This window comes from Gossypium arboreum, chromosome 10 (assembly GCF_025698485.1).
Source record: "Gossypium arboreum isolate Shixiya-1 chromosome 10, ASM2569848v2, whole genome shotgun sequence".
Classification (NCBI taxonomy): domain Eukaryota; kingdom Viridiplantae; phylum Streptophyta; class Magnoliopsida; order Malvales; family Malvaceae; genus Gossypium; species Gossypium arboreum.
Genome location: NC_069079.1, coordinates 41,606,795 through 41,622,230, shown reverse-complemented (window position 1 = coordinate 41,622,230; position 15,436 = coordinate 41,606,795). Strand labels below are relative to the sequence as shown.

Below are 15,436 nucleotides of genomic sequence, written 5' to 3'. Positions count from 1 at the left end.
ACATAATACACATATTAAAATAACTAATAATAATATTCCATAAATATATATAGAACACATACGCATATCATACATAACACAATATACACCACTACATATATTAAATATAGTAAATATAATAAGAATATAAAGATTATAATTAATAATAATAATTAACAGAAAATAAGAAACAAATAATTTGAAAATAAAACCGTAATCTAGCAAAAAAGACTAAATCGAGCTCAAAACAGAATTTTAGGGCGAAATTCGAAATAAAATAAGCCACGGGACCGAATTGAAATGCGCATGAAACATGGGGGGACTAAAACAACAATATATCCGCTCTATCAAAACGCAGCGCATCAATAGGGATTAGATCACAAATCAGTTTAAATTTTAGGGTCGATTTGTAAATAAATATAAACCTGATTCAAACAACAAAAAATGCGGAAGGACCGATTGCACAAATATCCCATTGAGTTAAAAACACGCGGATCCTGAGGCGGGTTCGGGTCGAATCGGGTCGGGCCAAGTAAAATGGCGTCGTTTTGTTCATTAAAACCGGGGGTCCAAAACGGTGCGTTTTGACCCCTATAAAAGTCAAAAATTTTAAAAAAATCATTTGAGTTAGGGAGAAAGAAAAAAAGGAGAGAAAAGGAGAGAAGGAAAGGGAGCCGGAGCGATTTCCGCCAAGGGGAGGGCTCGGTCCGATTGCCGACTATGTTGGCTGTGGCGCCGGCCACCGCACGTGGTGGCCGGAAAAGGTAATTTTTTATTTTTTCTCTTTTTTGCTTTTATTTCTTTATGTTTATTTGTAAATGTTTATGTATTTGTGGTGAAAAAATAGACTTAAAACAGTTATTGAAATGAAGAACTACCTTGGTTTTACTCACTTTTGAATCTTCGATCTTTTGTATTACACTGCTTGGATGTTATTTTGTGTTCAAACTCTAATTAGGCTGCTATTTTTGCTCTATAATCGAACCTTTCATCGTTTTTATTTTTTCAAAAAAAACTAGAACCCGTTACATTAGTTCTCTCTCGGCTTTATAGCCGATTACATGTGATTCCTAACGCTCTCTTGCTTATTTTATTTTCGCTTCGCATGCTTCTTCGTTCCTTTCTGTCCTCTTTTGTTTATGTGCGGTGTGGAGGTGCGGTGATGGGAATGTCGACAGTATGGGCGTGGTGGCCAAGGTTGGCCGTCTTGGTGGGGTTCGGTCTTTGGTCGACGCAAGTGGGGCTAGGGTTAGGTTCGATGGGCCATTCGGGTTTGAAATGGTGTTATGGGTTTAGGTTAGTTGGGGTTATTGGGTTTCTGTGTATTGGGTTTTGGGTTTGTAAGGGTTTGGGGGTTATTGAATGGGTTTAGTTAGGTTTAATGGGCTTAGGTGGGTCTAATATTGTTGTTTGGGTTAGCTAAGTCCTATTGTAATGTATTTGGGCCTGAGTCTCATAAACGGCCCAAAATTGGCCTATAACAATAATTACTTTTTTTTTTGAATTTTTTCATGTTATAAAAATCACTAACGTATCATGCCACATAAGCATAATCATCCGCTAAGATTGAATGTCATGTTCAACAAAAATGTTGACTGTTAGTTGAGTAACGATGTCCATCCATTTTGACTTTACTTGACAAAAAATGATACAATAAGAATAGCATTGCTAGAAAAAAGAAACGATAAGGAGAACATTGTAAAATATGATAAACGTTAAGAGCAAATTGTGTCATTATGCAGTTAGGAAATTACCAAAAGCTATTTTTATAAATTAAGAAAATATTATTTTAGGAATATTTTATTTTTATATTTTAATAAATTTAGAAAAATAAATATACATAATTAGAATAATAAGATTTTAACTCAAATTATCATACTTTTACTAATGTAATGTTATCATTTTAATAAAAGTCACATTTAATTTTTATATTATCTACTTATAAATTTATATTACCCAATATTTTCACAACCATAATTTGGTTTTATAAAATACTCAATTAATTTTTAAAGTAAGGCAACAAATTTCAAGTTAATTAATTGGACTTTTGCCCAAATTACCGAGAAACTATCCCATGGATTGTTTTTAATGACTGATTGCTTTACTTCAAATATTGGGGAACTAAAATGTTTTTTTCTTGAACCCTATTATGTTATGTGATAGTTTGATAGTCAACGATGTTTATTGTCCAAGTGTGGTCTGGCTTTGAGTCACGCTAGTTACATTTGTTGTTTGGGTTTTATCCTGTTATTGCAATACATTAAAAAATGCCATAAGTCCTTATATTTTTGTAAATTAGAATTTAGTCATTGTACTATTATTTTTAAAATTAGTCCTTCTACTTTTTAGATTTTTAAATTTAGATCTAACCATTAATACTATTAAAATTATTTTGTTAGATTTAGGTACATTAGTATATCCTTCTTTGTTACATGACTACCAAGTGAATATTTTGTTTATTATTTCAAAATATCACACCAACAAATTAAAAAAATAGTTGGACCTGAATTTTGAAAATTGAAAAGTAGAAGGACTAAATTTCTAGAAATAAAAGTATAAGAACTAAATTTCAAATTTGTGAAGAGTACAAAGACTTATGACATATTTAACCAAAAAATCAGTTTAATTTTTATTAATCATATTTAAATAGGAAATTTGAACTTATATCTTTCAAATTCTAGGCAATACATGTTTAATAATATATCGATTTTCAAGTGTTATAAAAATTATTATAACTTTTCTCGTCCGTAATTGAATCCCAAATTTAAACCTTTTGATTTTGTATAACGAATAAAAACAGTAAGATATATAATATTAACCTCAATTATATTATAACTTAATGATTAAAATTAATTATTAACCGAAAATATAAAACATTAATCTAATTATTAACCTCAAAATATAATATATATATTAGATTAATGCCAACCATAAAAACTACATATGTTAGATTAATGCCACTTAATCAGAAAGGCCTATATGACGTGTACTCACACATATATAAATACTAATATTGAATTCATAATTACTTTTATATCGGTAAAAGTATTATAGAGATCATTATATTAGAAGTTAGATTATATTTTTTCTTTATTTAAAATTAAGTATATTAGAGTGTAAAATGATTCTTCTATTTAAAATTTCATCCATTTTTTTGTTTAGTTATTTGTCACTACATCAGCTTTTAATTGTAAAATGGATGAAATTATAAATAAAAGGACCAATCTGCTTTTTAATCTAATGTATAGAGATTAATTTACTCATTCTTTTAGTACAAAGACAATATGTAATCTAACTCTGACTCTTTGTATAAAAACTCCATTCTACTTTTCCGCTTATTAATAAAAATATAAAATAAAATAAAATAAAATACATATTTAAAAATGCTATAATATACAAATATATTAAAATATATATTACATAAAATAATAACGTACTGAAATTATCTAAAATATATAATGTTTTAAGCAGGATTGCAATATGGAAAACAATACAAATACACAAGTTATGGGATCTACTAACAAGTATTTACACCAACAACATCTTAATAATATTATATTATAAGTAGAAAATATTGGATTCAATCCTAATCAACCCATGACACCAAAATAATAATAACAACAACCATTATTAACACCATTCTGCCCTCCACCTGGATGATGATCATTTGGAGGTGGTTTTGCTCCGATTAAATTCCTACGTATCACTTCATTGATCTTCTGCACTGCAATTATAAACCCAGAAAAAGAAAATAGATGATATATAAGAAACTTAAAACAAATTATATATAGTTTGAATTCAACTTACCCATTAAGTGAGTGTTTGTTGGTGAAGATGGAGGCAAGAGTAGAGAAAACGATAGCAGTAGGAATAGTATAAAAAGCACCGAGAAAATCTTGTAGGCCATGTTTGGCCGCTGTAAAACTGATTTCTGGGCTGAAGCCAACCGCAGATTCTTTTGGAGGAGAAGTATGACTTCCATACTCACCCTTTTATATCAATAACTGCTTACCATGTAACTTGGCGTAAAGTTTGATCTATTTAGTGTTTTTTTTTTCCTTTTTAATTTTCATTGCTCTTGTTATTTTATTTATTGTTTTTCAAAATCAAAGTCAGAGCTTATTATTTAAAATACAATTAAAATATTATATTCTATCAGTATCTAAATAGTTAACCACATAATAACGCTTCTTCTAAGAAAAAAATAACTTTAAAAGGAATACACAAAATTAAATATTAGGTAAGGTAATTTTTTTAAGTTATTAGTTTCAAGTAACAATTTTATGATAGGTTAGTATCTATTGACTGAGTAGAAAAATATGTCTTAGATCTAAGTTGATTTGATGGTTACTGTTAGAGATTAAAAAAAAAAAATATTTGAATTTTGGTTCGTAAAATCATGATATCTAAAGTTGTTTCATGAAAATTTGAATTGTAAACAAGAAGGGAAATAGAGCTTTCAATTAGTATAGGCGGTGTGAACAAAAAAAAAACTATATTGCATCAATTTTAATAGTTTAATAACTTAAATTAAAATTTTCGAATAATTCAGTGATAAAATTATAACTTTTTTAATTAAGTGATCAAAACATAAATTTACCCATATTTTTTGTAAGTAATGATATAATTTTACGTTGTTAAAAAGACTTTCTCATAATTAATTGCCGGCCGGTGTGAAAACTTCTACATATTTAAATATAAGTTTTCTATAAAAGAACAAAACAACACCAATAATAAAATCAACAAGTCATTTTTTTTTTGTGAAAAACAGTGAGAAAATTAATTTTTATAAGATTAGTTTGGTTTCACCAAAATAATAATATCAACTGAAGCTTGTGTTTCTTGGTCTCTCATTTTCCTTCCCACCTCGTGTTTATATTTTGTTATTTTCTTGAGTATTTCCATCACTATCTTTAAAGTATTAAAAAGAAAAACACGTATCAACGCCAAAAGCAAAATTCCTCTATCTCCTCTTTTACTTCTTTGTCACCCTAACATAAGACAATCTGGGGGGGGAATTTTTTTTAGGGAAAATAAGGTATTGCCATTTTGTAATTAAATTAGTCGCTTTGAATTATTCTACGTATATAATAATTTAATATACTTTCTATAAAATTGTTCTAAATTGTTCTATGTATTTTAATATGTATAATGACTTAATATGTTTTGTATAAAATTATGAATAAATTTCCAACTTGTCATCATGTTCGTGGGTCGAGCTACATATACAAGCTTAAGGTCCACTAGAAATTTGAAAGGGTTTACGTAAAATTATTAAGGTTGAAAAATGGGTTTGGGCAAAAAATTAGGTCCGTTTAGAATGTAGATCAGGCTTGGGCTTAAACGTTTAAGGCTCGGGTTTGACCCATTTTTTTAAAAGTTTGTAATGTCTTATATTATAATCTATACTATATGCTATTATAATGTAAACATAAAAAAAATGTTAAGATGAATAATATACTAGACTAAAATGGACTTAGGTTAGCCATTTACAAATATGGGTAGGCTTGGGTAAAATTTTAGACCCATATTTAGGTCGGGCTAGGGTTGGGGAAGCATAAAGTGTGTTAATATCATGCCTAGACCCAAACTTAACGCAACTCGGCCTAGCCGATGAGCACTTCTACTCATATGCATTTCCATATGTTGTTTTAATCTTTTTTTAAATATGTAATTAAAATTTTAAATTGTTTTTTTAAATTTTATTTAAAATAATTTGTTAAAATGAAATAATTTTTTTATGGAAAATTGTTAAACTTTTATTTGATGTGGAATAATTCTCAATACGATAATAAAAGAGAAAATAAAACCAAAACTGAAAAGTTGTGAAGGAAGATAAAATGTTTCCCAAACAAAAAAAAAAAAAATTCAGCCAAAAAATGAGCTCAATAACTTTAGTTGACGCATCAGAAACAAGAGAATTAGGAGCCCATTAGAAAACATCTTTGTCCTTTAAAAAATCTAGATCTTAGGGACCATCATCAAGCAACGAACACCGGAGTCTAATCTGGCTGATTAATCCACCACCGGTCTTTCTCCATCGCACCATCAACAAATGAAGGTGTAACACCACTATACCCAACCCAATTACCAAGTCGAGTATAGGATGTCACATCTGAGTGCCAGAGTAATTTTGGCTAAATTCAATTATTTGAACTTTTTTTCCGATCATATTTTAACCCTCATGTTTTTAACATATTTTCAGTATACAACTTAAAACCGAGTGAAACTTTTTAGTAAAAATTCATTTTGAAACATTTTTATGCAGAACGGGGCCCAAAGTATCGATACTAGCATTGGTGTCTCAACACATGGGCTTACGTGTCATTAACCTTGTGCAGTATCGATACTATTTTGAGCTTCGAAGTTGAAAATTTCAAGAAAAATACTGTAACCCCTTATACTCTATTTGGTTTAATGGATTCAAATATAAGATGTTACAATATTGACATACTTAGCAAAATTTTTTACAATCTACGAAAGCCATACTAAATGTACCTCTTATTTATTTAATTTTTTTCTAGGAAAATAAGTTTGAATACAATATTTATCGTTTGTCATAGACTTTCAAAGGTAGTATAAAACTGTTACAAATCAACCCGATTAAGCAACAAGAAAAAAATAGCGAAATAGATTGAGAAATTGAACACACAAATTTAACGTGGAAAAACCCCTCCAAAGAGGATAAAAAAACCACGGGAAAAGATAATTTTACTATAATGGCAAAAGAATGAAGAGTACAAAAGATGGAGATAAAGACTAAACCCCGAAAACAAAGAACCCTCAAAACGTAAACACAAAATTCTCTAAATGTGTTATGAGTTCTAATCTCTAATGGGTGTTTATTCTAAATTGTAAAAGAGCCTATTTATAGGCTAAATTAGCAAGTCAAATAAACTATGCTAATAAATGCTAAATATATTATACTAATAAATACTAAATCTTCTAGAAAGAAAATATATTTTTGTTTAACTTGACTTGCAAGCAATCTCTTAGAATTTGGGTCACACAACTCTAACAATCTCCACCTTAACACGAATTCTTTCAACGCCATCTTTGCCAAAGCCCGCCACCGGCCTATCTTGAGCTATGCAGGGAATTAACTGAGTCGAATCTGTGCTTAGAAGCTAGAAGACTACTAGCCTTCGACTTTTGCACTGCCAAATCAAAACTAACCTGGGTCTGATTTTCACGAACACAATGCCCTAACTTTTCAAAACCTGCATCCAAAAGAGAACCTCTCTTCAATGAAACGGTTATACATTTTTCCCTCCTATGACCAAGTTGCCTCTGCTCCAAACGAGTTGACTTCGACTCCATAACAGACGATGGACGTCCGATTTCACCAGTCACTGTAGAACTTTCAAGAATATAAAGACTACCAATTCTTTTACCTTTTAACAAAACAAGAGCTCTACGAGATACTTTAATACTGTTCGACTTGATGTTGATTCTGTATCCTTTCAAGTCTAAAATACTCAAGGAGATAAGATTCTTTCATAAATCAGGTATATACCTAAAATCTGATAGTGTCCTAATCATCCAATCATGTATCCTAATTTTAAAAGTACCAATACCAATTAATTACCTTACTGGATGAATCGTTTTCCATGCGCACAACTCCACCTTCAATCGAACTGTATGTGGAGGACCATTCTCTATTGGGACACATATGGAAAGAACATCCCGAATCTAGGATCCACTCAGACGTAGGCTTGGAGTTATCGCTCGTTGACACTAACAAGAAATCATCACCACTTTCATCTGCCAAATTAGCACCAGCTACATCTTTCTCGTTACTCTCAGCAGCTCTTTTATTTCACAGTTTATAACAATCTACTTTGACGTGACCTAACTTTTACAATAGCGGCAACTTTTGTCTCATTTTTTTGATGCTACCAAAACGGAAGCTTACTTATTCGTCTTGCTATCCAAATAAAACTCATTGTTGAGTTTGTCTCTACTAAAAAAATGACCCTTCACATCTTCGAACGAGAGTTTGTCTCTACCATAAATCAAGGTCTTCCTGAAAGACTTGTATGAAGGGGGTAAAGAGCATAATAATAGCATAGCCTGATCTTCATCGTCAATATAAACCTCAACATTCTTTAAATCATTTAAAAGAGTAATGAATTGACTGATGTGATCTCTAAGAGGCTCACATTCGTTCATAGGAAACGTAAATAGACGTTGTTTCAACACTAAACGATTAGCTAGAGACTTAGTCGCATAAAGAGTTTCTAACCTTTTCCACAAGGCGGATGAGGTCTTCTCCATCAATACCTCCTGTAATACCGTATTCGCGAGGCACAACTGGATTGTAGATAAAGCCTTTTCATCAAGCTCTTCCTATTTTGTTTTATTTAGATTCTTAGGCTTTTTCCCAGTAACAACCTTTTTCAAGCCGGATTGAACTAGAATTGCCATCATCTGAACTTGCTACAGATTGAAATTTGTCTCACTATCGAACTTCTCAATTTCAAATCTTGTTGCTTCCATCTCTAAATGAGTTGATCTATGAAAATTAAACTAGCTTTGATAACACTTGTTACGAATCAACCCGATTAAGCAACAAGAAAAAAAAGCAGAATAAATTGAGAAATTGAACACACAAATTTAACGTGGAAAAACTCATCCAAAGAAGATAAAAGAACCAAGAGCAAAGATAATTTTACTATAATGGAAAAAGAATGAAGAGTACAAAAGATGGAGATAAAGACTAAATCCCGAAAACTTGAAAACAAAGAACTCTCAAAACAAAAACACAAAATTCTCTAAATGTGTTATGAGTTCTAATCTCTAATGGGTGTTTATTCTAAGGTTGTAAAAAAGCCTATTTATAGGCTAAATTAGCAAGTCAAATAAACTATGCTAATAAATGCTAAATATATTATACAAATAAATGCTACTTCTAGAAAGAAAATATATTTTTGTTTAACTTGACTTGCAAGCAATCTCTTAGAATTTGGGTCACACAACTCTAACAAAAACATTACAACATAAATGATTGATTCAATGGACATATTCGTAGCGTATATTACTATTTTTCATTTGAAAAACATATTTCTAAGAATGCCCCTTAGTATGCATAACATTGCCATTAGTCAATCACCATAGCACATCCTTGACTTGGTCCTTCTCAGCGCACTGGTTCGATTCTCAAATCTGCATACCAAAAGATGCATATAAGTTCAGATAAACTTAGTGGACCTCACTCATTATTACCTTTAAACAGTGTTGTAGAATTCTTCGACTCAAGGGCTTAGATTCCTTCTTAGTCCTTGGCAGATAACCATGTGTCAATCTCTGCACCTAACTATCTTATACTCATTTCACCCAACTAAAGGATCATAAACCTCACACCATATTTGGAATCCCATTTCACAATTTCATTACAAATAGTAGTTGGTTACACTTTCCAGAATGATACTCAACGGATGCTACTCTTAGTGTATTCCTTCACAAAATCCAACAATTATCAAAACACTAGTTACATTGGATTTTCAAATCAATCCAGACAATCAAACTTGCTTTGAAGAATGAAACGTTTAATTCAAACGATAGAAACCCAAATAACTTTAATACCGAACGTGAGAAAGTCCAAGTTTGGTAGACACTTGCACCACCAACATTTCAAATATCCCAAGTTTCCTATCATGGTGGTCATCATGACGGAATCATTAAACGGGTTCACTACCGAGAACTCTTTCGGATAATGCCTTATTGGCATGCCCAAGTCTTACCACAATGATGGAATAACAACTCACCACAACGGCTTTTGAGATAATTTGGCATAAAGGCTTTCTAGAAAATTCACCATAAAGGCTTTCCAAATGATACGCCATAGAGGCTTTCCAGGGAATTCATCACAAAAGCTTTCCAAATTCTACGCCACAAAGGCTTTTGAGAGTTTTCTCAAGTTTACTATCCTAGTAGACTACTTTTTTTCCATGTCTGCCTTCATGTTTACTATCCTGGCAGACCAACATAATGGATGTCATAGAGCCCCACCCACATGGTCTTACACTATCTCGCCATCTTGCCGTATTATCAAATGATTCCATGAGGCCTCACCCACATGATCTTACAAATATCATATTCGCCCGTAAGGTCAGGTCATGATCTATTAGTCTGGTTTGTAATAAAACTATCCTATTGGAGGCATAACAAAAAAAGTTTCTTTCTACATTTTCACATGACACAGATTTGTCAGTGCTGGAATTGTATAACATGAAGGTATTAGACATTTATCATACTCACGGATGCAACACAACTTATTACACCTACGTAGACACCATGAGCCAACTCATCACGGTAGAGACACGTGTGTAAATCTCATTCATATCTATGATAAAATCATACTTTCTAACACATAATTCCCCATACACGTATATCACACATCGTTATACCAGGTCACACATTGTTCACTTCATTTACGTACTTGCAAATATTTCTCAGAAAATACGCGTGCACATATTTACATCACCCTACTAAAATAAAAACTCGTTCACAGGAACATAAACCATAACATAATCAATATAAAATAACATGCAAGAGTCAGGTTCAGATGTCCACCAAAAACCTACCTTTACTTTGACCTGGAGTTTTTGTTTCGATTGTCTTTCCTAATCCAGTAGCGACAACTACTTAAAAGATCATAATATTTATATTAGAATCCTCATTATAGGCATTTTACTAATCCTCATTATAGGCATTTTACTAATATTTCAACTACATGCAACCCCCATGTAAGGTCTTCCTATAACAATTTTTCCTTTTGTAATCGTAACGTACAAAGCTGTGAGACTTACCAAAAGGTAGAATCATCTACTCATTGGACAAGATTTTAGTTTGATATTAACGAAGAAGAAGAAAAGAATGTTGAGTTTAGAAAGATGAACTTGCTCATTAAGCTAATAGAAAAACCATAAAAAATGATCCCCTCCTATAAACATACTTTTGGTCCTTCAAATTTCCCTACCAAATCTAAGGTTGGTAAAAGAAAATTCGGTGAAGGTTAACATTACTGTTGACTAGTCATGGGGATGGTCAAATCAATCTAATTGACTCGTGTTGAGAAATGGTTAGCTATGTTGCTTGTGATGATTTGTTTAGTTAGCTTGTTTCGATGTACAAGAAATCTTTCACACATCTTACTACTATGTTCTTTACTTTGATCTCTGCTTTTGTTGCTATAGAATCCCAACAACTCTCAGCTAAACTCTATATAAGGGGAGGAGTGCTAGTGGCCGGAGGCGAATGAAGCAAACTCTGCTTAAATGGGTAACAAAAAGAGGTAAAAAAAATTTAGGGTAAAAAAAATTAGTTGAGAGGAAAACAAAAGGAACAAAAGAAGAGAGAAAATGTTTACCAGAAGGAGGCTGCAATGAATAGGAGGATTGCTAGTGGTCGGAGTCGAAGGAAGTAAGGGAGTGGTTGTTAAGTTGAGTAAGAGCATTTTTGAGGTGAGAAAGTATGGAGGGTAAAATGGATTTCTTAAGCACCGAATCAGCTATTCAGTGGAGAGGAGACGGAATGGAAATGAGTAAATTTCCCTGGATAAGCCCATAATGGAATACACCCGTAATAGGGCATTCCACTAAATCAAACAACTATTTGTGTTGCGACCGCAGAATATAGTTGTGATTACATACCATTACATTGAACCAAACATGGTGTTAGAGAACAAATCTAGTGGACTATCTTATCTTATGTGTATAGATGGCCCTGGTACTTGCTTACATACATAATGCTTTAAGCTTTAGACTCCATAGAGTCTCATACTAGAAGAACCCATGTAGGATTATCATATACATGTGCATATATATCTCTATACCATCCAACTGATCCTCTGTAAAACCAAATATCATCATGTATATACATTCTCCGTACAATCCACCCGAACTTATGCAAATCCAGATAACATGTGGCACATAGTGCACAACATGGTATTTATTCTTCTTTCATCCGCCATACAGCCCTCCATATTCTGCATATATTTACACGATTAACATATAAAAAGAATTCAACTAACTATGCTATTAATAACTCAAGGCAAATCATACTATATGTATCACCTAATTGACCATTAAACAATATCTTGTTCGATAAAGCTTTACTAGCAACATCTCATCAAAACATCCAACTTATACTTACAGCCAAACATGCATTTGTATCTCAACGCTAAACATGCACCAATAATACAACAAGCATCCCACCATAAAACAATTCCCATCATTAACAGAACACAAAGTCAAACATACCTAAACAACAAAATACTGAAAACAAATAAAATAACCAATTAGAAATTGAGTTCAAGGACTCACCACCAAAATACCTGAAAGTTGGTATTGATTACACTTGCTTAGCTTCTTCTTATCACATGAGCCTCCTACTTTTCGGTTAGCTAAACATAATAACCATAGTAAGACCAATACGAAGGCATTCATATGCAAGAAAACCATAATTCATTTGCATGCAGAAAGATTTTTAAGGTTAGCTGCAACCCTAAACATTTTAGTAAAAGCTCGATAAATTAAACTGAAATACTCAATTTTCCTTCCCTTTTCTTAAATCAAAAGATAAAAAAAGCTTTAAAAGATTAGCATTTTGCAAAATCCTCAATCACTTAAGCTGACATATTATTTTCTCCCTCCATATAGATCACATCTAAACTTTCTCTCTTACAAAACAAACCAGAGAAGAAGATGGAATATAGAAAATGAGAGAATGTGCCTAGGAGAATGACACCTCTCCTTTATACAACCTTCTTACACTCGTTCCTAAAACCAATTCATCAACATCAAATTTACTGTTTCTTATCATAATTTTTCCTACTAAAGGTTGTAGAAGCCCAAATTAGCCCGGGCCTTTTACAAAAATAAACCATTACAACTAAAATTAAACCCATATAAATAAACCCAAAACCAAACCCAAATTTAACCCAATTCAAATCCCAAAGGCCCCCCCAAAAAAAAACCTAACTACCTAGCCCAAGCCCAATTAGCCCATTAGTCAAACTAGGGTTTCAAAAAAGCTGAAACCCTAGCCACCTAGCCACCAGCCGTCACTGACCTGCAACACCTACTCCACCGCCACTGTCTCCATCAGCCACTTGCACCATCTCGTCGTCCACTTGCCTGCAACAAAAAAAGACAGAAAGTAATAGAAAAATGCTTGTAAAAATGGCTATAAAAGCCAAATCTAAACATTTGTAAGAGGGGGATTTTTTTTATGAATACAAGAAAATATTCTAAATACCAACAATAGATCTAGAGTAAGAAATCCAACCCAAATCAGAGAGCAAAAGCATTAGCAGCCAAATCTGAACATCGAAGGCGATTCCATCGTTTTTCCATTTGTTTATTTAAAATCTATTTTCTAATCTACATACACTTATTTATAAAAACACACATATTTTTTAAAAAATAATAAAAAATCAAAAAAAATATAAAAAATAAAAAATACCCTTTTTTTGAATCGCACGGTGGTAAAGAATCTGCCTACTACGATCAGGTGACCGGACGGTGGCCGGCTCTCTGGTCGAAAATCGCAAGAGAGAAGGCAGAAAGCTTTTAAGTTTTTTTTTTTTTTTTGAAATCTAAGGAAAAATGAAGTTTTGGGGGAAAATTGGACTATTTATATAGCACCCAAAACGACGTCGTTTTGATCATACCCGATCCGTCCGACCCGACCCGCCTCAGGATCTGCATGTTTTTTGGAAAAAGGGGAATTTACGCGTGAGGTCCTTCCGCTTTTTCAAGCTTTTGCAATCAAGTTTTTTTTTTATTTTAAAATTTTCCCCGTGAAATTGTCGTGGATTTCATTTTAGTCCCGTACCAGGTGCTGCATTTTGAAGGGAAGGGAAAATTTCCTTTTTGGTCCTGCTCTATTTTCGCACATTGCAATAAGGCCCTGTTTCCCATTTTTATTTCTAATTGCACCCCAAGAACTCTGTTTTGATTCCGATTCCGTCCTTTTTGCCATTTTTATTTTTAAATATTGTTTGTAATATTATATTTTTACTATTATCTATTATTATCATATTTATTATTATTTTCTATCCTATATATTTATATATTTTATTTTTAGTATCAATTATATTATTATTATTACTTTCCTTTTATTATTATCTTTAACATATCGTTATTCTTTTAATATTATTATTAATTATTATATTATATTTAATAACTGTTCTTCTAAAATCGTATATATATATTTTTATCCGCTATTATTATTTACTACTTTATATTTAATATTATTATATCATATTTGTTTTCGTATTTTATTATTATTAGTATTACTATTATTATTATTATTGTTAATATTAATGTATATTTTATATGTATATACTATTACTATATATCTATTTATGTAGCATTATTAATGGTTGTTTTTACTATTATTATTATTCCTAATATATATATTATGTACATTTTTAAATACTATATTATATATATAATTTTTAATACCATATTATGTACATATTATTATTATATCTATTTTTATCCCTATTATATTTATTATTAATATTAGTATATATTTTATTATACGTGTATATATATACTTTTTATATATAGTATTATTTTTATATATCATTATATTTATTATTATACTTATTATTTTCACTATTGTCACTTATTATTTTATTTTAATATTATTATGTATTATTTGGTATACATATAATTTTTTGTACATATTGTTATTTTTTTACACATATATTATTTTATTATGGTATTAATAAATTTTACTTTTTCTCTTATTGTAAATATTATTTATTATTCCACTAATATCCTAATATTATATTATAATATTTTATTAATCACCTCATTATTTTGCATCGTTTATTTACTTATGAATTTTTGTTACAATAACATCGCCGCTTTTTTTATCATTATTTTAGAAACATTTTTTATTTTAATAAATAAGGCAACGTACCAATTTTAACATTAGTCTGTGATTTCATCGCTATGTTGGATGAATCACATTGGCTCGTGTTAAAAACAGGACATCCTTCAAAAAAACCAAAAACTTGAAATTTCTCGTGTTTTGGTCGGATCATGATTAAATGTTACATTGAACTCGCATTTTTGAAAATTAAGACAACGCATGTTTAACGAGATACCAAGTTTGGGCGTCGCGAGGGTGCTAATACCTTCCTCATGCGTAACCGACTCCTAAACCCTATTTTTTCTCTGGCTTTTGACGTAGACCTAAACTCGGCCTTCTTTTTGTGTAAAAAAATAAATTTTCTTTTAAAAAAGAGGATTTATTAGGTGTCCGATCACACCTAGGAAAAAGGATCGGTAGCGACTCTCTTTTTTAATAAAATCGAAAGTCAGTTTTCAAATTTTCAATAAATCGCCTCAATTAGCGGCCAAGCAAAATTTTTACGTCGCTACAGCTGGCGACTCCACTAGGGAACTTTTTTTCCGAGAGTTTAGTCTAGAATTAAACG

At 31.3% G+C, this 15,436-nt stretch overlaps 1 protein-coding gene across 1 annotated transcript; it reads right to left on the bottom strand.

Moving 5' to 3' along the window:
- Positions 1-3,395: 3,395 nt before the first annotated feature.
- LOC128281399 (uncharacterized) lies at positions 3,396-3,986 on the bottom strand. The gene is made up of 2 exons (XM_053019624.1): positions 3,787-3,986; positions 3,396-3,703 (listed from the first exon to the last, which is right to left on the bottom strand). The coding sequence occupies exons 1-2, from the start codon at positions 3,959-3,961 to the stop codon at positions 3,570-3,572; spliced, it is 309 nt and encodes a 102-aa protein (XP_052875584.1). The 5' UTR covers positions 3,962-3,986; the 3' UTR covers positions 3,396-3,569.
- Positions 3,987-15,436: the final 11,450 nt, after the last annotated feature.

Excerpts from the sequence above, each read along its gene's own strand:
- LOC128281399 (XM_053019624.1), bottom strand. The coding sequence starts at position 3,961 with ATGGAAGTCATACTTCTCCTCCAAAAGAATCTGCGGTTGGCTTCAGCC. Across the intron at positions 3,704-3,786 it reads AACAAACACTCACTTAATGG|TGCAGAAGATCAATGAAGTG; the intron begins GTAAGTTGAATT and ends TTATAATTGCAG.